Source organism: Pteronotus mesoamericanus, unplaced genomic scaffold (genome assembly GCF_021234165.1).
Source record: "Pteronotus mesoamericanus isolate MK-2021 breed Mesoamerican mustached bat unplaced genomic scaffold, CSHL_Meso_final contig_27, whole genome shotgun sequence".
NCBI lineage: Eukaryota > Metazoa > Chordata > Mammalia > Chiroptera > Mormoopidae > Pteronotus > Pteronotus mesoamericanus.
Window position 1 is genome coordinate 1,582,017 of NW_026555115.1, and position 25,307 is coordinate 1,607,323.

General features: G+C 36.0%; 1 protein-coding gene across 1 annotated transcript in view; it reads left to right on the forward strand.

Moving 5' to 3' along the window:
- The first annotated feature begins 3,013 nt into the window (after positions 1-3,013).
- Positions 3,014-25,307, forward strand: part of ACTR3 (actin related protein 3) — a 56,669-nt gene continuing 34,375 nt past the window's right edge. Inside the window, exon 1 of the mRNA XM_054574985.1 lies at positions 3,014-3,291. Within this exon, the coding sequence (XP_054430960.1) occupies positions 3,248-3,291 (44 nt within the window). The 5' untranslated portion in view covers positions 3,014-3,247. The remainder of the gene's footprint in view (positions 3,292-25,307) is intronic.

The window sequence follows — 25,307 nt, forward strand, 5'->3', positions numbered from 1 at the left end:
AGGCCCCCCAACCAGGGACCTGGCTCACAACCCAGGCATGAGCCCTGACTGGGAATTGAACTGGTGAACTAACTTTTGGTTCACAGGCTGGCGCTGAACCCACTGACACACACCAGCCAGGGCAAAAGAGATAACCTTTAAGATGCCTTCTAGCTCTGACATCCTCTGCTTCTTTGTATTTGGAGAACGGTTAACAGGAAGAAGACATATGCAAACAGGGAGGTCAGAAATGCTTTGGCCGGATGTGCATCTGAAGGCTCTGTGCAACTGAGGAAGGCTGAGCCCCAGAGCAGTACAGAGGCTGACCAATTTAGCATCTAGCAAGCAGGAAGTAGAAGGGGTGTTAAGCAAGCAAAGGGTTTGGGTAGACAAATTATGAGGAACAAGCACAAAATGACACTTCTAACAAGTTGGACGACTCCAAAGCCTTCTAACAGTTACAGCCTTTACAGACCAGGGAGAGTCTTGACTATGTGAAAGAGACAATGGTGGAAGGTTTCTTCATATATGCAACATGAGATACAGTACGTAGCACCATCATGAGCTTCATATTTGAATGCAGTGCACAAATAAACATCAAAGGGCCTTTCAAATCACAAGCTGAAAACTTGCAGCCTACAGGTCAGATCTAGCCTGCAAAGAATTTGTTACCAACTGATAACAATACAGATTTCCGACTTTCCTCGAAGAAAGGGAGGCTCTGGCAACACTGGGCCTGCATTCCTACAGAGCAAGTTTTCTACTGTCTTCTGTCAGAATGGTTCTCCAGATTGCTGTACCCTCCTCATGTCCCTCTCTTCACTCATAACGTCACCTGCCTGGATCCTGGGAGCATTCCAGTGTCTGACCCTTGACAGAAGTACTTTCATGACAACCCAGCGAAGGCCAGTATGTGGGCTGCCATCTTGAGGGTTTACCAGTGTGGGCTTCCCTCAGTGACCTGTTCAAGTCCCTGACCTCTGTCCTTGGGACCCTTTTGGCAGGATCCCTTCAGTCCTGACTTACAACTGTAATGCTAGAAACAACCATTTCCTCTACACCAACCAAGCCACATCTCCCTCTTCTGTCAGAGCCAATCTGTAGGCATCTGCTCCCCTAATTGACTTCATATACCGGATGGTGGAAAAGGCAGCAAATAATCCCCATGTCTATCCCTGAACTACCGTGTAGAATAGAGACCATTCACTTCACTCTACTTTGTGGGATTCATTCCCTACAAAGCAGCCACATTTCCTTGGTTAAATCTCTTTGATGGCTTCCAAGTTGCTTTAAGGCTAAACTTTAAGATGCTTAGAAAAGTCTACAAATCCTTGAACTGTTTGCTTCCTCCTGTTCTCTCAGACTTCGCCTCCCTTTGCATCTCCCCTTGCTCACTTCACTTTGCCAACTTGGGTCTTCTTCCAATTTTTTGGAAGAAGCCAAGCTCTTCCCCACGTCAGGGCCTTAATGCTTGCTGTTCCCTCTTCCTGGAGGGCCACCGCTTTCTTTTCCCTTTCCCCTAATTCCTACTATCCTTCAGCCCTCAGCTTTTAAATCCCACTTTGTCAGAGGAACCTTCCCTATCTTCTATCTCCCTGCTCTTCTCCCACCTGACATGACATTCCTACTTCTCATAGCCCCTTGCTCTCTGCTTTCATTCTTAGCACAGTTTGTATGTTTCCCCACCAAAGTGTACCTTGCCATTTTGTGCCTATTGAACAGTGTCACCCTTAATAGAGTAGGTGAGCAACATTTTTTAGTGTCAGCATAGTGTCATCCATAGTAGAGTAGGTGAGCAACATTTTTTAATCCAATGAATGAAAAACCTACATTCCATCCCCCCGCCCCCCCCCCCCACTCCCGCCAGTCTAATATCACACGATGTGATTTTTCTGGAGTAAATTAGACATCGTTTCTCAGGAAAGATATTTTTATATAGCCTCGTGTAAGCAAGGTTTATCAGAAGATAAACCTGGTGGAGAGGAAAGCTATTAAACCTCTACAACAGTTTCCCCAGGTAGTCGTCTGTCCAGGTGGAGTTCCAGACCACACCTGGTAACTTGGTAGAAAAGCAAATTACTGGATCCCACTCCAAATCACCTAATCGGAAATCTCCGGGGGTGTGGCCCAGCATCATGTTTTAACAAGCCTTCCACATAATTCTAACACACACTTAAGTTTGAAAACCATCCTCCTGGACTTTCCAGTTTTTAACCTTTTTTTTTAATTAAATTTTTTTGGTACTTAGTCCTTGGTATAATCCTGCTAGTAGAATAGTATAATCTTAAACTACTCCAAAGGAAAATCTCTGCCATCATCCAAAAGCCTTGAATAAAGGCCTATTTTTGTATATTATGTATAATACGCGCATATTCCCCAGAGGCTTGCCTCCCTTGGGGGCAGAAGCCTGCTCTGTGGAGGAGGGCCTGCAATCTAAACAGGTCGGAACAACTCTAATGTGCAGTCTTGTAACAGTGCACAAATGATAGTGAATAAAACCTCGGCACAAAGGCAAAAGAGCCGCCGTGCAAACCTTTTGTTCATCCGTCCCTGGGCTGCTCATCCCAGGTCTGAAATCGCTCTTTTCCTCCCAGAAAAGCAGCCCCTCAAGTTATAAGACTGGTTGCTTGCTGCTGACAACGTTTTCAATTAGGCCGTCTTCCCCGGGGCACAAGAGAAGATACTCGTGGCTGCGGGACATACTTCCATTGCTTCCTCAACTAATTGAAACTAAAAGCCCTCTTCAGCTTCAGAATTCAAGGCTCGGACTGACTGCTCCGCCTCTACGCTCCGGGAAAACCCGAAGAGGATTTCATTATGTAGGGATGGGAGCGGCCACCGGCGACAGTACCTCATTGCGCATGCCCCCTCGCCCCTCCCGCTCGGAGCCGGAAGGGGGAGCGCTTGCTGCCTGGGTCTGGCCCGGCCAGGGCGTAGGCACCGGCGGCCATCTTGGCTTCCCCGGGAGAGGCGGCGTGAGGGGAGAAGTTGTAGGGTGGGGGCAGGAGTGAGGAGGAGGGGAGAAGGAGGGGGTGGAGGCCGCGGCGGGGCAGGGCGGGGACTGCCTGCCCGCCTGGGTTGCGGAAGTGGTAGCCGCTGACCGAGCTTGCTGCTTTCTTGCTACTGCTTCAGCTTCCCGGCTTCCCCACAGACGCAGAGGGCGGCCCGGCTGTGGATGGTCAGATAGTGCCTATCTCCCGCCGCCAATCCCCGACCACAACCAGTACGGACCAGACGGCGGCAGCGGCAGCAGCAGGCGTGGAGGAAGATGGCGGGACGGCTGCCGGCCTGTGTGGTGGACTGTGGCACCGGGTAAGGGAGACTGTGGGCGGCAATGGGGAAACTGAGGCTGAGGTAGGAAAATGGCGGGGGAGGAAAGAGGTCGGGAGATGAATGGTACGGCCAGGTGCCCCCGCCTGCGGTGTCAGTCCTGGTCCTGCCGGGTTTCGAGGGGTGGGGCTCGGAGAGGCAGGGCCTTTCTCGTTCCCTGGTTTCACCCTCTGGCACTTGTGCGGGTGCGCGGGGGCCGGGAACCCTCCCCGCCGCCGCGAATGGGTTTCTTGGTGTTACCCCTCCAGGCCCTTCCCCCACCGCGGTGGGCAGCGCTGTCTTAGGAGCTGCGCGACGGTCTCCTCCCTGGGGCGCGCGGACGTGGTGGGATGGTCGCCGAGCCGGGCACCCGGCTCCCCTTTCTCTTTGTGCCCCTTCCTGGTAGTTGGTTTGGAGATTGAGGGGAGCGAGCGCGGGGACACAGGAGCGAGAAACGAGAAGCTCTCCTTGTAGGTTTTGCAAGATTGCTGTGACAACACTGCCCAGGGTGTGGGTGGGAGAATGGGAAGAATCGGACTTTGAAAATGGGAACCTAAATCGGGACTTTCTTGTAGCTACCCACCTCCTCTTCCTTTTTAACTCCCGGTCTTTTCCATCTTACACTGCGTTTTAACCGGTGATCCGAGGCACATTTTAATTTGAGAAAGATGTCATGTGTTACTTCTCTTGCCTTAAAAAAGTCCCCCAGTGAGCAAGCGCGCTGCAACTTCCTTAGTTTTGTCAAAGCCGCTTCCTGCTTTCAGTCTTTTATACCCTTATAAGGTAGTTTTTCGTTTCCAACCTGAATCATCTTATTAGAACTTTCAAAATTAAGCCGATTTGAAATTGACCGAGTTACTGGTACTAGGTATCGATTTATGTGAAGTTAAAAGGATATATTTGTGTTCTACGGGGGAGGAGGAAGGGAAGCACTCAGGAAAATAACTTTAAGTTGTGTACGTTCACTCAGTGACGGTATCTTAAAGAGAAAAGGAAGGTATAGAGTTATAAGATGTACTTGCTTTGCAAGAAGTTGTTTATTATAGATCTGTAGTGTAGTTTACTAAAGTATGGAATGACGTTAACGTGGTTTTTCCTTTTGTATTATTAGGCGTTTTAGAGTTATATCACACTTAGAAAATATTGACTATTTTGTAGTGTAGAATGACTGCTTGATGTTACAATATTGGAAGTGTTTTTTTTTTGTGGATGTGTCCTGTCCTGAATTATTATTACAACTGTAAATTTCCAAAATACTCCAATTTTGGGGGAGGTGGGTTGGGACAGGTGGATTGCCAGCTTTCATTTCCCCCTCCCCCTTATTATTGGGCAAACTATTTAAGGATGCTCCTCTGTTTGCCCTCTTTAAAATTTCTGTAACTTCCTCTAACTTCATGCTAGTTAGACTGTTTCTAAAATCCCCGCAATGCATAGGGAAACAACAGATCTATTAATATTTTCCCTTGGGAAAAATTAGCCTAGTTTAGCTTTGGAACCTCTATGTATTTTTTTTTTTTATAGACAGCTTATTAAAGTAACTCTTTTCTTAATCCAATATCGTATCTATGAACCAGTATTTTTTTTCCTCCATTCTTAGTCTAATTGGTGAATACTTTTATGTTTTGAGTTAGTTTTAAAATTAGATTTGGCTTGACTGAGAAGGAATTTCCAAGTCTGTTATGTTAAAGTGAAAAATACTGCTACATAATTAATAGTTAATGCTTTAGAAATTATTGGGTTGTCAATAAAATTAGTGTAGGTAATTGTCGTCCTAATAAATACTATCTTAAGTAGGATGTTACTTCTTCTCACATCATTTTCTTCCCTTTTGAAATACAGTTTTGGTTATTTTTGAATTAGTATACTAGGTATTTCATTGAGGTTAACTGTCCTTAAGTGACCTTTTCGATAGGGCAACCTTGAATTTAAAACACCTGTGACCTGGCGGCGTGGGGAGAAGGGTTCAATCTATATTTAGGATATTTTTGTTTTAATATTTCAGTTATTGCTACATTATTACGTTTCCTATAATTATATTTGTTTTTCCTCACAAGGAGAGGTTGTTAACTGGACATTTAACTATGATTTGAACGGAGCCTATTAGGATTCCCCATTGCCCATCACTTTTTTTTACCATCTATCCCAGTCTAAACCTCCATCTTTCCTCTTAAAGACCATTTATTTTGGTCTTTAAGTTGCCTATTAATGCAACTCCTTATTAGAACATAGAGGATAGACAGCTCATTGAGATTAAGTAAGGCCTTAATAGAATTGAGTTTTATGTTCTAGAATATTATGGTCTCTAGATGGAAATTGTGCACCTGTAATTTCTGTGTTCCTTTGTGCTTTAGAGAATACATTAATATCTTAGGTCTCTAATTGCAGTTGCTCACTTAATGTAAGTGAAAAATGAAAGCCTTAGTCAGGTTCCTCATTCCATTTCATTATATAAGTTAGATAAAAGGAGACTGAGAAAAGTGGCCATCTGTGAAACTCGGTGGTCTTAGAAAAGTTGTCAGTTAGGAAACAAGAAGCTTAATTCCAGAATTTAAATAACCTTCAGCAAAGACCTTTTATCTCAGTATAAGATGAAGAATCACCTAAGCTCAGATCATGAAAGAAAATAACTCCTTTTGAAAAGAATTTAGAAAGAAATGTTCTTTCATATTCATAACTGTATCTACACATTTTTTTGGTCTGTATTAGAATAGTTCTGTAGAATAAAATTTGGCCACAGAGATTCTCATTGATAGAGCTGGTTGCTTAAGAACTAAATTACAGAATTTAAACTTGATGCCAGTGGTGAGGAAAACATTTTTTTTTAAAGCACTTTTAAACACATTGTAACACTTGAAAAGTTAAAATTATCCTGTTACATTTTTTTTGCATGTTTTCACTCAAATTTCTTTAACATTCAAGCCAAATAAAGGAACTTCTTATGTACTTTTATGATGTTGTGTCTTGGTTTTACAGAGCTTTGCATTGTGAAATTTCTTTTTCCCCTTTATGACTTTTCCCCCTGATACATACATACTGCATTGGTAAACTGTTTACATTGACTGTGATAGCAGAGATTAGTATAACCTTATGATAGAACTCTTGGATATATTCAGGTCTAGAATGAATTAAGGAGTTTCCCTAATTGACTTAAACTTCTGAGTAATCTTAAAATTAAAATGTAAACATAAATATTTTGTTGGAGTCAGTGGATGAGGAGCTTATTTTATTAATCCTTGTAGTCACATTCTAGCAATGAGGATAGATGGGATGATATTGAAAGCAGAGGGGAAGGGCAGAGTGCATGGAGAAAAACATAAAAATTCATGTTTCTTTTATAAGTTCTGCATATAATATTTTATAATGCTGTTTGTTTCTCCAGTCATCTCCAAGGGTAGAAACATTCACAATATCTTGTTACCTGCAAACAATTTATTAAAATTTTTATTTCTTCACTGGTCATGTTTTGCATGTTTGAAGTAAGCATAACAAACATGTTCCTTTTAGAGTCTTTCGAGTTTCCTAAAATCTCTTTCTCCTTTCTTCTATTTTCTTTTGAAAAATTGATTTTGGATTGGGTATATATTGTATCTAATGAACTTTTCAGCCTTATTGTAAAATTCAGTTCAGAAATTTTATTTTTAAGCACAGAAGGGAAAGATCCACTAGTAGACGCACTGGCCAGGCATTTTATTTACCTTGTCTTACTTAATCTTGTGATAGACATTTTTTATTTACTTCATTTTACAAGTAAGAAAACTGGATTGGAAAATTGAAATTACTTTTTAAATGTCATGTCGTTAGCAGCTGGTGAGGATTGCTATTTTTACTTACCTTGTTCTGTACTTAAGTCTTATGTTTTCTCTATTGCACCCTGGGGACTCAGCCCCTTTTCATAATTGTGCACTTTATTTTTATTAGTAATGTTAACACTATTTATTCTTGTTTAACCTTTAAAAAACCCTAGCATTATGCGTTTGTTTTAATTAGGGAAATGTTACTGTGCAAATCTTTCTGACTTAGGATTTTTTTTCTTGGATATGTGGAATTCTAGATTTCTTTTCCTTGTAACTTTCCTAAAATGGATTCTCCAGAAGAAATTTACTGTCACAGAAGAGAGAGGGAGAGAAATAGAGAAATAGAAACAAACAAAAAAAAAGCTTTTGTTTATTAGGTAATAATAGTGAACATTTATCAAGAATTATGTGTGTATACTTAGCAGACCAGGCCCTCTTGGAAATATAATGAAAATGCATAATACAATCTGCTCTCAAAAATCTTAATGAGATGAGCTAAAAATCATTTTAAAAAATTAAAGTATCGTGGAAGACTACATTAATCAAATGTTAAGATATTTTTCTGACACTAATAGTTACTCTGTAGGTTGTGAGGAAAAATGAGACTTGTCATGTGTCAAGGAATGTTTAGTGAAGGTAGGCTATCAGCTCTCCTTTTAAGGATTTGGAAGGATGGAGGAGAAGGAAAAGCATATATAGCAAAAAGGGGAGAGTAACTGTGTCTGTAACCCTTTTAGCTTGTGTTACACCACCTCCCTACCTTAGAATTGAGGACTACATAACATAATGCAGACTAGATTATTTTATGTGAAAAGGTACTAACATTGAGCACTTGCTGTGTACCCGGGTCTTCCTTACATGTCAGCACAGCTTTGATTCAAAATAAGTTTACTTGATAAAAGTCTTCTAGGAGAGGAGTGAAATGTTGAAAATAGGGATTTCAGAATATTTTCAGGGTGGAATACAGTAGGATCAGATGTAAAAGAGGTATTTGGAATGCAGTTACGGAACTTGGCTTAGAATAGGAACTCAAATCTTCGTTGAATGAATGAACAAGAATTCAGGGTCTGGTTTAAAAAACTGCTTCAGAAATACCCATCCCCAGTAACTCAGGATTTCAAGGATTGGGCCTAGAAATATTCACTTATATAGGCTTCTTAGATATTTTTAAGCAGCCCTGTAAGCATTAGCTTTGCAGAGAGGGCTGAAATATGGGATTTTGGCAGTGGGAATGGAGCAGAAGAATTTGGGAAAGGATGCTACTTTTATTTAGTTTGTATCTTTCTTCTGGCATTGTTTTGGATTGTTTATTTATGGTCAGCGAGGACTTTGTAGTCATAGTTGTTTTTCAGTTCAAGCTCTACCATTTAGGATGACCTGGCGATGTACCCTTTGAATTCTGCAGGTCTTATTTTTTTCCACCTGTTATTTGGACATCAAAGTATCTTAACTTTTTTTTTTTTTTTTTTTTTGAGATAATGAAAGTGGTTCAGCACAGTGATTGGCACATAGTAAGAGCTCGATATATTGTAATTATTTCAATTATCAGCTCCCTTTTATTACTGAATTGAAGATTTTAAGGAAAGGAACACAGTGTCATGCTTGTTTTATCTCCTGCAGTGCTTTGCCTACTTCATTTCTTTGCACAGTGGAGGTGTATATCTAGGACTTGGTAGTTGATTCTAGTGGATTGTAAATAGGCATCAATGAAGATTTCAAGATTGTAAATTTGAGTGGGACAATAACAGTTGGTTTTAAGAAGGTGAGTAAAGTGGGCATACGTTACAGATTTTGGAATCATGATCCATAGTTGGAAATGTTGAGTTATACCAGAGCAAGAAGACAAATATAATATCCTGATATTTCCAAAGGACCATTTTGTGGAATTTTAATAATTCTCTTTCAAAAATTTTCCTGAACCATTTTAAACTGTTGATTTAAATTCAGATCATTCTTAAACTTAACTCCTTGTAACTAGTAAAGGAATATCCTTGAATTTGTGGTCAAGTTTATTCTTTTTCTCTTCTAGTTCTTCTCCCTACCTCTAACACATACCTCAAAAATACATTTTTTCCATCTGTTCTGCTATGAATATTCTGTCCTTAAACATTCTTTTCTTGAAGGCTGCTTGCCCTTTGTGAAAGGTGTCTTTGAGACACTGTCAGTTACAGTAATTAGTGTGAATGAGAGGTTGCTACAAGGAAGATAAAGTCTTAAAAGGGGGGAAATTCAGTTTAGGGTTGGTTTTTGAATTTATTTTAAAATATAAACTATATAGTATTGGTCTGTGATAAAATACAAGTGTTTGCTCATTTAGACTTAGAGCTTAGTCAGTTAAATACAGAGCATTTTTCTTCTACATAAGCATTTTTCAAATCCAGTTACTTCAAGGTCGCAAAAATAGAATTTAATGTGTATTTGTGACACTTCTCGTGAATTAAAGGAAGTCCTTAATGACTCAAATTAAATTACGGGACTGAAAGAGAATATGAGAAGTAATTTAAAACACTTTACAAATAGAGGCCCAGAGTTGAGAAATGTCTTTCAGGAGTGTTCCTAGTTTTAATTGATAACATTGTTGAATTTTCTTAAATTTTATTTAGCGTTCACATTCATGGGTTATAGCAGTTGAAATTTTAGTAGTAGTTGGTGTAACATAATGTATGTTATTTGTAGGTAAGATAGTTTTGGTTGAGGCCTGATACAGCACATGCATTGGAATCTTTAGTGTTTTTGTTGTAACACAAACACATATGAGAAATAAAAAATATAATATGTTCCCCAACATAACATTTTAAACCAAGTTTAGAGAAAATTTTCATAAAATCAATGCTCTTTATAAAGAAATATGCTTTTTATTGTTTCAGGCATTTAAGTCTTAGATATATTTATTTTAGTTTTTGGATTTCAGTTATTTACATGGGTTGAGTACAAATGAGACATTTCAAGGCCCTTTAATAGTTTTGTTTTTGAGATAATTGCTTATAACCTTTTTAGAAACCCTATGAAATAGGTACTAGTGCAGTTTTAAAGATGAGGAAACTAAGGTAGAAAGAGCTTAAGTAACTTGCTAAAGTACAGTAGTGGATACAATTGAGCTGTAAATCTAGAATTTGAGCCCTGAGGCAGTCCGATTCAAGTCCGCTGCTGTACTGTCCCCGGTTGGGATATATTCAACAGGGGCAGTTAAATTGTTAATCCACTTCTTGAAGCATGTTTGGATTTAAACATATATATATATATATAAAAAGCTATTTTTAGAACTAATTTTTAGTACAAATATGAAATATATAGGGGTGTGTTAGTGACTAATTTATTTCTTTGATTAACCTAAAACACATAACATGTTAAATGACAGACTTATTTATTAGCTGTGTGATATTGCAAAGACATATCTAACATGATAAAACTGAAAATTGGTAGTTAATTCAGGACAGTTCAATTAAGGAAATGATGTTCAATTACATGTAACTAAAATAAGGTATACATATTTCTGAAGCTGCAATTTGAAAAGGAATATTTGATGCATTAAAAAAGTCAATCCTCTCATTAATGACTGCATAAAACACATGAAATAGTCAACTTAAGAATAACTTAATAATATTGGACTATTAAATTTTTTTGTTAGACTCAGAAGGCAATATATAGATTAAGGGAAACACATGGGTTTTAGAAAGTAGAAATTAAAAAAAAATAGAGCTAAAGAGATTGTTAGCTCTGGAGTATATGATGGATTTAGATATATTTTATATATAAAGCACAGAGTTTTGGCAAAACTTGTATGTTACCTGCTTGAAAGTAGTAACAGACAAAAAAAAAGTATTTATTTTAAAATTTTGCTGTAATAATCAAAAAAGGTAGAGGTAGCAGAGGAAAGGAGAGAGACCTTTTGGGCCTTTTTCCTTGACTTTTCTTGGTTAATTTGTTGTTTGTTTAAAAGGTTAGTTGAATATTTTATTGCTTCCAAAAAGACTTTTAGAGGGACCTGCCTTGTTTATTTCAGTTTACCTTTCTGTCAGGGGAGTTACTTAAGAAAACAAAACAAAGTAAAGGTTTGATTTTTTTTTCTTTTAATTGGACAGGATTTATAGTTAGTTGATAGGAAGATTTTGAGAAATGTTAACTTGTTTCTGGATCGCTGAGAAATCTTGGATGCAAACAACAAAATGACTCTAGCTAATATAAACAAACAAACAGAAAAAAAGGAATTATTTGAAAGTCTATGGTGTAGATCACAAAACTGATGAGGAGACTGGAGAACCAGGCTCAGAAAAGCAGAGAAAAAGAGGCCATATAGCAGTCTACCACCTAAGTTATGCTGCAGAAGATCTGCAGGATGCTATAACTAGGTACTAGCCATACGAATTCTAAATCATCTCTTCATTTTGTCAAGATTTAAGAGTTTGGACCTAAGCTCAGATTGGCTTGACATAGATCATGTGACATATAGTAACTGACAGCAGGGGAATGGGTCAATATCAGTTCCCTCCTGTAATGGGATGTGAAGTTTTGCCTTTGGCCAAGTCTTAATTATTGGTGGGTCCCTCTGAATAGGAACAGGGATTCCATTCTGGTAGAAAATGAGTGTCCATTGTAGGGAAAAAGATGGATATGGGGAAATATGTTGACTATTTTTCTTTATGTTGCCTTAAATTCCTCATTTCATTTTAATTACTACTTGATCTGTTACTAACTAGCAGTTTGAATTAGCATTCTTTTCCAAAAGTGCAAAAACCATTATTAGAATGTGTCTTCAGTCTAAACATGTGAAAGAGCTTTTATTTTTTTTAAAGAACAACTTATTGTGTGAATAATATGGGATTTTTATTAGAACAGATGTATAATGGTCTAGTAATTTTGTGGTTAGGAGTATTTGGAAAAGTAGGACCTGTTTAGTAATGCAGTGATATGAGGCTATTTCTTTAGTTTTTTTAAATAGTGAACCAGAATTATAATTTAAAGAATTTGAGCTGCACTTATTTTTTTTTTCCAGAAGATGATGGGATACACATATGAAAGGAAGGAAATAGCTTATGCATCTATTTGTTTGTAGTTGGAGAAACTCATCTTTAGTAAACATCTAGTAAGCATCAGCTATGCAAATAAATTCTTTTTGTTGTGGGGAGTATAAAGATGAGTAGAAAACGGTGCCTGCCTTTAGGAAGCTCACATATGTACAAATAATTTTGACAGTGTGGTAAATGCTCTGGCAGACATTAATGAAACTTTTTGGAATTACAGGTGCAGGAGTATTTGTATTTTCCAGGGAAGATAAAAAGTATTCTGGTAGAGATAATAACTGAAGTAGGCCTTCAAGGGTGAGTAAAGGATTGACAGGCAGCTATAAGGCTAGTGTACCAGGTGAGAGAACAGTGAGAAGAAACAAAATGACGTGGGGAGAGTAAGAGGTTGAATTTCATTATGTTAGGTTTGATTACAAAGAAGTAGTAATGCTTCATATGGTACATAAAAGTATTGAAATGTTTGATATGGTAAAGGGAAGTAGTGAGAGTCTGCTATATGGTTGATGCTCAGGAAGTGCTTTATGAGTTGAATTAAATTAAAAAGATATGTTAGAGCTGGATTATGGAATTCTGGAAGTTCTTGAATTCTTTACTAACTTTGATGTTTATGTTGAGGGTAGTATGAAACCATAAACTATGATAAACCAGGTTTATGAAAGTAGGAAGTATATTTGATGACTTTATTATGGTGAATTACGATGATAAAAGTAGTAGCCAATAGTTATATAGTGCATACTATGTGCCAGGTACTGTTCTAATTGCTTTACATATATTAATTCATTTGATACTTAACCCTATGAGTTAGGTACTGTTACTCTCTTACAGATGAAACTGTGACACAGAGAGTATAAATTACTTGCCAAAGATCACGTAGCTAGCATGATAGAGTATACTGTTCTTTCTCTGGTTTTATTTTGGTTGCAACTGCTCATGCTTAAGGGACACTTCAGAAGAGCATTGACTTTGGAGGATTATATATATACTAGAGTTCAAACCTAGCTTTACTACTTCTTTGAGCTGCAGTTTCCCAATATTATGTAAACAAAGATAGTACAGCTATTATGCAGGGTTATGATAAAGATTAGTGTAATATAAAACACATAGCAAAAGTAGTTGACATATAATTAATGGCAGCTGTGGTTATAATTATTATATAAGTGTATTGAAAGTAATTATTTAATTCTTACAGTATTTTCAGCTCTATGCTCAATACTATGGTAGATACAGAAAACTATAGCATGATCTTGTTCTTGGATTACAGATTAATTCCAGAGATAAAAGTAATGTATGTGACATAATTAAGGATGGTATATTAGTGTTCAGTTATTTGGGGAGGTTAATAAGGGCTGTAGTATATGGAGGATGGTTTATCAAGGAGCTGAACTTGATCAAATCCTTGGAAAAGCGTAAATAGGATATGGTAGGTGGAAGGGAAGGCTTTGTCAATGTAAGATATGTAAACTAAATTGAAAGCTCTAGGATGGTAGCATGTCTATTTTGTTTACCTTCTCTCTAAGTTATGACCTCATGCATAGTATATAATAATTCCCAGTAAATATTTATTGATGAAGAGAAGTCAGGAAGGAGTTCCAAAATATTTGAGGGAGGGGACAGTTAGGATTGCCCTACTTGGAATTGAGGTTTTCCTACTGGGAGGTGTAGGACAGCAAGTAGTTTACAGTATTTGTTTATATTCTGCCTTATTTCAGGATTTAAGATGGGGCATAGTGGTTTGGTATTCATTTGATGGGCAGTAGATTGCATAGATAGATTATTAAATGGATTGGTAAAAGTTAAATTTATGCAGTAATTTCCCCTTTTAAAGTGTGTAACTAGAGTGATTTATTAGTATATTCACAAAGTTGTGCAGCCATCTCCACAATTTATTTTAGAATATTTTCATCACCCCAAAAGGAAACTTTATACCCATTGCCATCAATTGTCCATTCTTCTTGCCCTCGGCCCTTGGTAATCACTAATTTACTTCCCATCTTGCCAATTTTGGCCATTTCCTGTAAACGGTGTGTGGACATTTGTGACTGGCTTCTTTCATGAGACAAATACTGACTCCTGTAATGTACGTCTTTAGCGGTGGATAGTTGGGTTGGTGCACTAACAAAGAGTTTCGGAAAACATTGCCAAGAGTCTTTGAAAAAATAATTATGGGAATGTATAGAAGAATAAAAGGAGTTCTATGGATAAAGGAAAATGATCTGGAAAGAAAATATTTACTGAATACGTAGTGCCAGTCACTCTTTAATCCTCATAACATCCTTGTGAATTCAGTTTTATTCCTTATGCATTAGAAATAAATTCTATGATCACAGCATAGTAGATGCTGGAACAGACATTTCACTCATGACTTTGATTCTAAGGTCCATGTTCTTTACTTTCCAGTAGTGAAAAACAGTTAGATTATACTTTTTAGGCTGAAAAAAACTAATAGAATGTTGTTTCTGTTGACTTCAAAGGAGTCCAGGTTCTTCCATTCAGCAGTTTTAGAAAAGTACAGTGGTTAATATAACAAGATACTCCTATTTATTGAAATTACTACCTGCTAACATTTTACTATATTTGTTTAATCTCTTTGTTTTTTTAACAGTAAAGTGTATTATTGTTGACTGTCACCAAACAGACTTTTCCTCTCCCCAGAGGCAGTTAGGACCATAATATTTTAACCATTTCTTTTATGAAACTCATTTTTTGCCATTTATCAGTCCAGTCTTTTTTTTTTCTCTAACTTTATTACATTTCTGCTTCTGTTCTAGTCAAGTCTAGTTTAGTCTTTGTTAACTTGAAAAATGCTGTTGAATTCTTTCCTTTTACTGTGTGCCCTTCTTTAAGTAGTTACCACGTCCTTTTTCCTCCTTTTGAGCCAAAATCAGCATTGTTTTTTTTTTTTTTATTTTTGCCATAATCCAGGGAGACTTTTTTTTTTTTTTTTAAATATTTAACTTGCTTTCCTTGACCACAAAGGAAAGTTTTGGTTTAGTTTTTCAAAATATTATATTGACTTTATGAGTTTTCATAAACCTAGATTAGGATAGCTTTTCTTATGAGTTTTCATGAACTCAGATTAGGATAGCTTTGCCTTTTTCATTTCATGGGCTTTTTAAAAACCATTTTAGAAAATGACACTCTCATTTTTACATAATAGGAAAGTATAAACAAGTAAAGTGGATTCATAATTTGAGTGCTGAGGTAACCCAGCGGCATGTTTTAAATTAATGTATTTATGTATGTCTAGCCATTAATTGTCTTTGAGATTAGTCTTTAAAGCAATGAAATTTATTGAGGTGTTCTAAAAAGTGAGGTTTGATTTTTCTACTGTTAAGCCAAGCTTGTATTCTTCATCTAAGTCCTACTTAGTTATTAAGGTGTGTTATCTCTTTTGCATTTGCTGTATTTGTTTTATTTAGGATTTTTGCATCTACAGTTGATACTTGAACACAGGTTCGAACTGATAAGGTCTTAATATTTTTTTTCTGTAATTTTATTGTAAGAATACAGTATATAGTATATGTAACATACAAAATATGTGTTAATTGACCAAGAGTGGGCTCTTAGTTAAGTTTTTGGGGATTCAAAAGCTATATGTGGATTTTTGACCACAGAGGGGTTGGCGCCTCTAACCCTTTTGTTCAGGTCAACTGTGTATTCATCAAAGATGTTGGTCTGCCATTTTCTTTAGTTGGAATGTTTTTATATGATTTTTGATATTAGAATTATTCTGACCTCATGAAAGAATCGGATGGATTCTTTCCGATTATCTAAAAGTGCTTATGTAAAATCAGTGTTATTTTTGCCTTAAATGTGTGATAGAATTTACCAGTGAAACCATCTGAGCCTGGAGTTTGCTTTTTGGTACGGTTACTAATAATTGATAGTTACGGGGTTATTCAAATAGTTTTTGTGTCATCTTGTGTTGATTTTGCTAAGTTTTTCAGAGATTTGCCCATTACATCTGAGTTGTTTAATTTGATGACTTTTTTTAAATCTCTTTTTACTCTTTTGATATCTGTACGATATGTAGGGTTAACCAGTTTTTCATTCCTTATGTTGGAATGAAAAGTATTTCTGTACTTTTTTTTCCCTTGATCAGCCTGGCAGATCTTTTCAAAGAACCAACTTTCAGCCTGTAAATTTTCTCTGTTTGTTTCCTATAAACTTGATGTCTGGCCTTAGGTTTACTAGTCACTTTCTCCCATTCACTTTGGGTTTACTTGGCTCTCCTAGCTTTTTAAGGTGGAATTGGAATCTTAGGTCACTGATTTTAGACCTTTCTATATTTTCTAACATAAGCACTTAAAGTTGTGAATTTCCCTCTAAGCACTGCTTTAGCTGCATCTCACAACTTTTGATTTTAAAAAAACTTCTCACTACTAATCAACTTGAAATATTTTCTAATTAACCTTGTGATTTCTTTGATTCATCAGTTATGGTTAGAAGTGTGTTTAATATCTAACTCGTAGGGGTTTTTCTAGATACTGCTATTGTTTTCTAATTTTTTTTTTGTAGTCAGAAAACATTAGTTATCTATTATTTCAGGCTTTTATATTTTTTGATATTTGTTTTATGGCTTAGCATATGGTCCCCGACAGGGATTGGCACATTTTTTCTGTTAAGGGCCAGATAGTAAATATTTTACTTTGTGGATCACATATGGTTTCTGTCTCTGCTGCTGCTTCTTTCCCTCCCTTATCCACCATTCCTCCCCCCTTCAAAAATATTAAAACTGTTTTTAACTCACCTGTGACCGAAACAGAGCACTGGCTATATCTGGCCTTTGGGTCAGTTTGCTGATCCATTGTCTAAATGAATGTACCATGTGTGCTTAGTAACTGCAGTTTTTAAGTGGATATTCTATACACTTTTGCAGTTTTTAAGGGTATATTCTGCAGTTTTTAAGTGTATGTTCTATAAATGTCAGGTTGTTGGTTTTGATCCTCTGCCTTTACTGATTTTTCTTTGGGAGGGGTATAATTTACTTATCGGTTGCTGAGAAACCAGGTGACAAAGAACTATGTTGTCTTCTTCAAGAATTTATCCTTTTATAATTATTAATTTTTTTATTTCTGGTGTTACTTTTTTTCTTAAAGAATTGTTTTATCTGATATCAGTATAGTCCCTCCATTCTTATGCTTACTGTTCACTTCCCATATGTCTTTTTACATTCTCCGTCTCTATTTAAAGTGCATATCATGCAGACTACGTATAGTTGGGGCTTGCCTTTAAAAAAATCTGTTCTATCTCACCCTTTCAATTGTAGAGTTAGACCATCAAATTTAATATGATAATAGATTTGGTTGAATTTAGGCATACCATTTTATTCACAAGAGAACAGATTTTTAAAAATTCTTTGTTGTTTGTCCTTTCCTTTTTTTCTCTTTCCCGCTTTTTTGTATCATTTGAATTTTTTAGAACTCCATTTCATTTATCATTTGACTTTTTAAAATATGTTTGCAATATTTTTTTTTTTTTAGCGATTGCTATAGGGATTACAATGTACATCTTTTTAAAAAGTTACTACTTACCATTTCAAGTTTGTAATTTAAAATTTCATGAAAAGAAGAACTCTTGCATTGTCTTTATTTCGCTTTCATTGTTGAAGGACATTTCTGTTTATATAGATTTCTTGGTTCACTGATTCCTCATCCATGTCACACTTTAAAAATGTTATTCTACTGTCTTCTGGTCTCTATAATTTCTTATAAGCATGTGATGTAATTTGCATTTTTGTTTCCTGTTAATGGGCCATTTTTCTCTGCCTGCTTACAAAAGATGTATTCTCTTCGATTTTCAGTAGTTTGGTTATGATATGTTCTGGTATGGTTTTCTTTCTATTCTGCTTGTGTTTCCTGGAGCCTCTTATGTCTTTCACTAAATTTGGAAAATTTTGGTCATCATTTCTTCAGAAAAAGTTTTTACTTTTTCCTTCACACTCTTGATAAGTGTCCTTTGGTGCACAAAAGTTACTAATTTTCATGATGTCCAATTTATTTATGTATTTTTGTTGCTGGTGCTTTTTAGTGTGACATCCAAGAAATCATTGTTACATTTGCTATCATGAAGCTTTTCCCTGTGTTTTGCATTAAGTTTTCTAGTGTTAGCTCTTACACGTCGGTATTTGATCCATTTTGAGTAAAATTAGGTCCCGTTTTACTCATTTGCAGGTGGATATCCAGTTTTCCCCAACACCATTTGTTGAAAAGACTTTTCTTTCACTATTTGAATGGTTATGGTGCCCTTGCCAAAAATCATTTGACCACATTGGGAGAGTTTGTTTTTGGTCTCTTCTATTCCATTAGTGTACGTTTCTGTATGTCAGTGCTGTGTGGTGTTGGTTACTGTAGTTTTGTATTAGGTTTTGAAGTCGGGAAGTGCGAGACTGTTCCCGAACAAATGGACCCTTGGGGGCGGTGCCCGGATGCTATTACCGAAACAATGACCCCCACTTCCCCGGGGTCCCTCGGTTGTAGGTCCTTTGCCCGCCCTTGGAGTTATGGCTCTGAATGGCAGAGTTTGGCGAAAAGGAAAAGAACTATTTATTCAAAAGTTATATGGGTTTGATTAATGGCTAAATGTCGCTCCTAAATCTCAGAATGCCCTTAAAACAACACCAGCACACACACAGTCCTGCCTTCCCCACTTTTGCCCAACCAGGACAGTCAAGCCAGTCAGGCGTACGGATCTTTAGAAAGAAAAGAATGGAGTCTGGGGCTTGGCTAGGCAGGCCTCTCACGGTTCTCAGCACCATCCATTGCATCGCCGCGATCTCCAGCTCTTAATCCATAACTGTGTGGCACCTTCTCATGGCCCTCTAGCAAAGGTTCTTTCTCCCCTCTTTCTTCCCACGTGGTCTTCACACTGTTCCCCAGAATCTTTGTCTCTTTGTCTCTCCTGCAGGCCCCTGTCTCCTCCTTCCTCTCCCAGTTACATTCTGTATTAAGTCTTTCAAACTTTCCCTATTGCCCTGGCTATATGCAAAATAACCCTCTTTGCATATGAGGAATGAAGCTGTCCTGTTACTGATATGCAAAATGACTCTTAATTGCCCTGCTCAAGGCTCCCATCCCCCATGGCGGCCTTCCTTGGGGTGGGGAGAATATAGTTTACTCGGACACCCCATTTTCTGGACCCTGTTACAAATACCCTTGGGGGGGGCCCTGGCTGTACCCCGTTAGAAGACCTCCAAAGTTCTTTTTTGAGATTGCTTTGGCTATTCATGATCCCTTAAGATTCCATATAAATTTCAGGATAGACTTTTCTGTTTCTTTAAAAACCTAATTGGATTTTGATAAGGGACCTCGTGAATCTTTAGGTCAATTTGAGTAAATATCTTGAAAATGGGAAAGTTTGTCCCAAGTCTGAATCCTATACCAAATAAGGTTATACAGATGGCAAATTTAAGAAAAAAAATCCAAGCTATTTAATACATTGTTTAAAACTTAATGGGAGGCAGTGTTATCAGAATGTCTACTAGATTTCTGATAGAAGTTTTTACTGAGGGCAACATAGAAAGATTTTGCTGTGTGTATGAATGCTCTTTTGCATATTTGTGTTTTATGTCTGGTAGGGTATTCTGAAGTTGCTTAATTATATAAATTATTTTTTTGAACACAAACTTAATAGAAAATTACAAGGGCTGTGGAAAAATAAATTATTGACAAAATTTATTAATGGAAAGCAAAAAATTTACTTTGGAAAAATAAGGTTAAAATAGATCACTGTGACCTTTGGTCAGTATTAGTTTTAATTCTAAAGAACATTATTATAACTAGGAGAGGTATGTGTTTGTAGGCTTAGAGAAATTCTTAATATGAAAATGTTTGATTTGGAATTTTTATTTGCTGTATTACAATTTGATTTATTTCTGTGTCAATGAAAAGCAAGAGCTTTTAGGTTAAATAGAGTGACCACATCCTTAAATTATAATTTAAAAAGTTTGAATTATCAAATGCAAATTGAGAGAAAGGAGTTTCCCTTTTTTTAGTCAAATTTATAGGGGTGACTTTGGTTAATAAAATTATAGGTTTTAGATGTCCAGTTTTATAATATATCATCTGTGTATTTTATTGTGTTTACCATGCCAAGTCAAGACTCCTTCCATCTCCACTTACACCTTCCTCTATCCCCTTCTACCTCCCCTCACATCCCTTTCCCTCTGGTAATCACCATACTGTTATCTGGGTCTATTAATGTGTCTTTTTGTGTGTGTTATACCTCATCATTTTCACCCAGCACCACAACCTCACTTCCCTCTTACAGCTGTCAGTCTGTTCTCTATGAGTCTGTTTCCTTTTTGTTTGTTCGTTTATTAGATTCTACATATGAGTAAAATCATATGGTATTTGTCTTTCTCTGACTGTCATATTGCACATAGCATAATACTCTACAGGTCCGTCCATGCCCTTGGAAAAGGTAAGATTTCCTTCTTTTTTATGGCAGAGTAATATTCCATTGGGTAAACGTACCACAGCTTTTTTTGTCCACGCATAAACTTGGGCTGCTTCCAAATCTTGGCTGTTGTAAATAAAGCTGCGATGAACATAAGGGTGCATATAATCTTTCAAATTATTGTTTCCAGTTTCTTCTGATAGATTCCCAGAAGTAGAACTGATAGGTCATAAGGCAGTTTTATTTTTAATTTTTTGAAGAAATTCTGTACTGCTTTCCCCAGTGGCAGCACCAGTTTGTATTCCCACCAACAGTGCAGGGGGACTCCTTTTTCTCCACATCCTCACCAGCACCTGTTTGTTGATTTATTGGTGATAGACTTTCTGACAGGCATGAGGTGACATCTTATGATGGTTTTAATTTGTGTTTCTCTGATTATTAGTGACTCGGAGCATCTCTTTGTATGTCTGTTAGCCATCTGTATGTTCTCTTTGGAGAAGTTTCTATTCAGGTCCTTTGACCATTTTTTTATTTGGATTGTTTGTGTTTTTGGTGTTGAGTTTGATAAGTTTTTATAAATTTTGGATATTAACCCCTTATCAGATGTATCATTAGCAAAAATGTTCTTCCATTCTGTGGGTTGTCTTTTCATTTTGTTGATGATTTCCTTTGCTGTGCATAAACTTTTTAGTTTGATGTAGTCCCATTTGTTTATTATTTTTTTTATTTCTATTGACTGGGGAGATGCATCAGAAAAAAATAATGTTAAGAGAAATGTCTGCAATTTTACTGCCTATGTTTTCTTCTAGGATTTTTCTGGTTTCGAGTATAACATTTTAGTCAATCCATTTTGGGGGGTGGGGTGTGTGTGTATGTGTGTGTTTTCTCAGCACCTTTTATTGAATAGACTATCTTTGTTCCATTGCATGTTCTTGCCTCCTTTGTCAAATATTAATTGGCCATAAAGGTGTGGGTTTATTATTAGACTCTATTCTGTTCCATTGTTCTATGTCTGTTTTTATTTCAGTACCATGTTTTGAATACTATGGTTTTGTAGTATAGTTTGATATCAGATAACAGGGGGCAAGCACTTCTGGAGGGACTGCTGTGGTCCCCCACTGTACCCTTTCTCTCTTATATAGCATTTGTTTTAAAGTTCTTTTTACTCAAGATTGCTGTGTTGCTATTTGGTGTCTGTGGTTCCATATAAATTTTTGAAATACTTGTTCTGGTTCTGTGAAATATGCTATTAGTATCTCAACAGGAATTACATTGAATTATCGGTTGTTTTGGGTAGTATGTACATTTTAATGATGTTAATTCTTCCAATACATGAACATGGTATATGCTTCCAATTATTTGTATCTTCTCCATTTTCTTTCTTTAGTGTCTTATAATATTCCAGGTATAGGCCTTTTACATCTTTGGTTAAATTTATTCCTAGGCTTTTTTTTTTTTCTCCAAGCAGTTGTAAATGGGATCATAGTATCATGTCATCTGCAAATGATGATAAATCTATTTCTTACTTTCCAGTTTGGATGCTTTTTATTTCTTCTTCTTGTCTAATTGCTGTTACTAGTTCTTCTGGTACTGTGTTGAATAAGAGCGATGAAAGTGGACATGCCTGTCTTGTTCCTGATCTTAAGGGAAACACCTGTAGTTTCTGTCCATTGAATAAGATGTTGGCTGTGGTTTTGTTATATAGGGCCTTTTATGATGAAGTATGTTCTCTCTATTCTTACTTTGCTGAGAGTTTTTATCATATGTGGGTGATGGATTTTTTCAGATGCTTTTTCTTCATTTGTCAATATGATTATGTGGCTTTTACCCTTCATTTTGTTTATATGGTGTAATCACATTTATTGATACATGGATATTGTACCAACCTTGTATCCTGGAATAAATCTCATTTGGTCATGGTGCATGATCTTTTTAATGTATTGCTGGTGTGGTTTGCTAATATTTTGTTGAGAATTTTAGCATCTTTGTTTATCAGGGATATTGGCCTATAATTTTCTTTTTTTGTAATATCTTTATCTGGTTTTGAGATTAGGATAATGCTGGCCTCATAGAATGAATTGAGGGAGTCTCTCCTCCCCTTCAGTTTTTTGGAAGAGTATAAGAAGGAGAGGTGTTAGTTCTCCTTTGAATGTTTGGTAAAATTCACCTGTGAAGCCATCTGGTCCTGGACATTTTCTCTTGGGAATTTTTTGATTACTGCTTCTAATTCAATAATTGTAATTTATCTATTCAGATTCTCTGATTTCTCCCTGATTTAGTTTTGGAAGATTGTATGTTTCTAAGAATTTATCAAATAGGTTGTCCAATTTGTTGGCATATCGTTGTTCATAATATTTTCTTAAAATCCTTTGTATTTCTTTGGTGTCAGTTGTTACTTCTCTTTCATTTCTGGTTGCATTTATTTGGTAAATAAATAAAACTCTTTTTTTCTTGGTGAATCTGGTTAAAGGTTTGTCAATCTTGTTTATTTTTTCAAAGCTCTTGGTTTTACTGATCTTTTGTGGTTTTTTTTTTTTTTTTTACAACTCAATTTTGTTTATTTCCTCTCTGATCTTAATTCTTTCCTTCTACTCTCTTTGAGTTTTGTTTGTTGTTACTTTTCTAATTCCTTTAGGTGTAAGCTTAGATTGTTTATTTAATATTTTTCTTGTTTCTTGAGATAAGCCTGTTATGCCGTGAATTTCCTTTTCTCTTAGGACTGCTCACTTTAGCTCATAGAGTTTAGGTTATTGTGTTCCCGTTATCATTTTTTTCAAGGTATCTTTTTTCTCCTTGATCTCATTTTTAACCCATTCATTATATAGTAACATGTTATGTAGCCTTCATACCTTTGCGTGTTTTTCATTTTTTTTCTTGTGATCGATTTTTAGTTTTAAACCATTATGGTCAGAGAAGATGCTTGGTATTATTTTAATCTTATTAAGTTTATTGATAACTTGTTTTGTGGTGTGTCCTAGAGAGTGTTTCATGTACACATGAAAGAATGTATATTCTTCTGCTTTGGGGTCAAATGCTCTGAACATATCAATTCAATCCATCTGATCTAGTGTATCATTTAAGGCTGTTGATTCCTTGCTGATCTTCTGTCTGGAAGATCTATTCTTTGATGTCAATGGGGTGTTAAAAATTCCCTATTATGACTGTTACTGTTGATCTCTCTCTTTATGCCTATCAAGATTTGCTTTACATATTTACTTATTTACTCCTACGTTGGGTGCATAAATGTTTACTAGGCTTATATACTCTTGTTGGATTGCTCCTTTTGTCATTATGTAGTGTCCTTGGTCTCTTAATATAGTGTTTATTTTAAAGTCTGTTTGTCAGATTTAAGTATTGCTGCCCCAGCTTTTTTTTCATTTCTGTTTGCATGAAATATCTTTTTCCATCCTGAGAAAGGAGTTTCTTTTAGTCAGACAAAAAGTGAGAGGAACTTTTTTGCCATCTTGCACAGTTTCTTCTCTGTAATGTCCATCAAGCATTTTGAGAATTGACTAACATTATCTTATTTAATTTAGCCATTTTAAGTATAAAAACTGATAAAATTAAGTTAGGTTAATGGATGTTTGCATTTGAAAAGCTTTCCTTTGAAAGTTTTAAATTTACTATTTTATATTTTTCTAATTTTATATAAGGAAAATTTAAATGAAGTTTTTAAGCAAACCTTCTGTAGCTGTAACCAAGTTTCTTCCAATTTATTAGAATGTGCTATTTAAATATTACTATATTTTTTATCATTGATAATGTAAAGGGTTGGAAATATATTTCATTTTCTAGTTCGTCCTTTTAGACTTAGCTCTTAGACTCAGTTCCCTCAAATCTTCTTATACTCATTTCCTGTCATATCTCCTCTTTACTTTACTTAAAAATGCTTCTAATCTCTGCTCATATAGTGTTTTACGTGTGCCTTAAAGTGTCAAAAAGTTTGACAGTTCTAGATAGTCCCAGTCTGATTTTTTTTTTTTCTTGTGACATTTTCTAAACACTTTCTGTACTTGTTTCTTAACTTTTATTTTTTTATATTTTCAAAACCCAATTTCCAAACCAATTTAAAAAATTTGTAACAATATAAGGGAGTGTTTTTCGAGAATCCAATTTTTATTCTGTCACTTAGCATTTTGCTGTCTGTCCACCAGAGAAAGGGTTTTTTGAGTGTTCAGCCTAACTCAGCAAGTCTTTTCCAGATTTTAGTATATGATTTTCTCTTTTTATATTGTGCTTTATACCACATTTTTCTTTGAGCCACGAATTAATTCACTAAATTAACTTTTAGAGGCCAAACAACTTTTAAAGTTAAGTGAACTAGGGCATTTTCCCTCATATTTTTAAACAGTTTGTGAAAATACTGTCATCTCTGATAATCATTAAATACTATAATTTAGTGTTCAGTGTATTCAGACTTCACATGATTTTGTACTTTAGAAATATTATTTAAATTTTCAAATCAACGCAGTAGAACATTAGTAAATATATTTGGCAGTTTCCCTACCCCTCAATTTAGAAAATTATTTTGCTGTGGGGATTTAAATATTGTTGGAATGAGTAGATATAATGATACATTCATACAGTTGGTATACTTTGTATAGTTTTTATGTGTTTTGGGGAAGCACATACTTGTTTTGACTCTTGTACTAATATGTTAATTAGATTCTTTTGGTCTTATTTTTAAAATAATTTATTGCTGAATATGCTCACCCTAAGGAATTTGATTTTGACCAAGAGTGAAGTGCTGATTACTCTGGTGAATTTGTTATATGGAGGTTTTCTTAAGAGACTTTCTACTGTA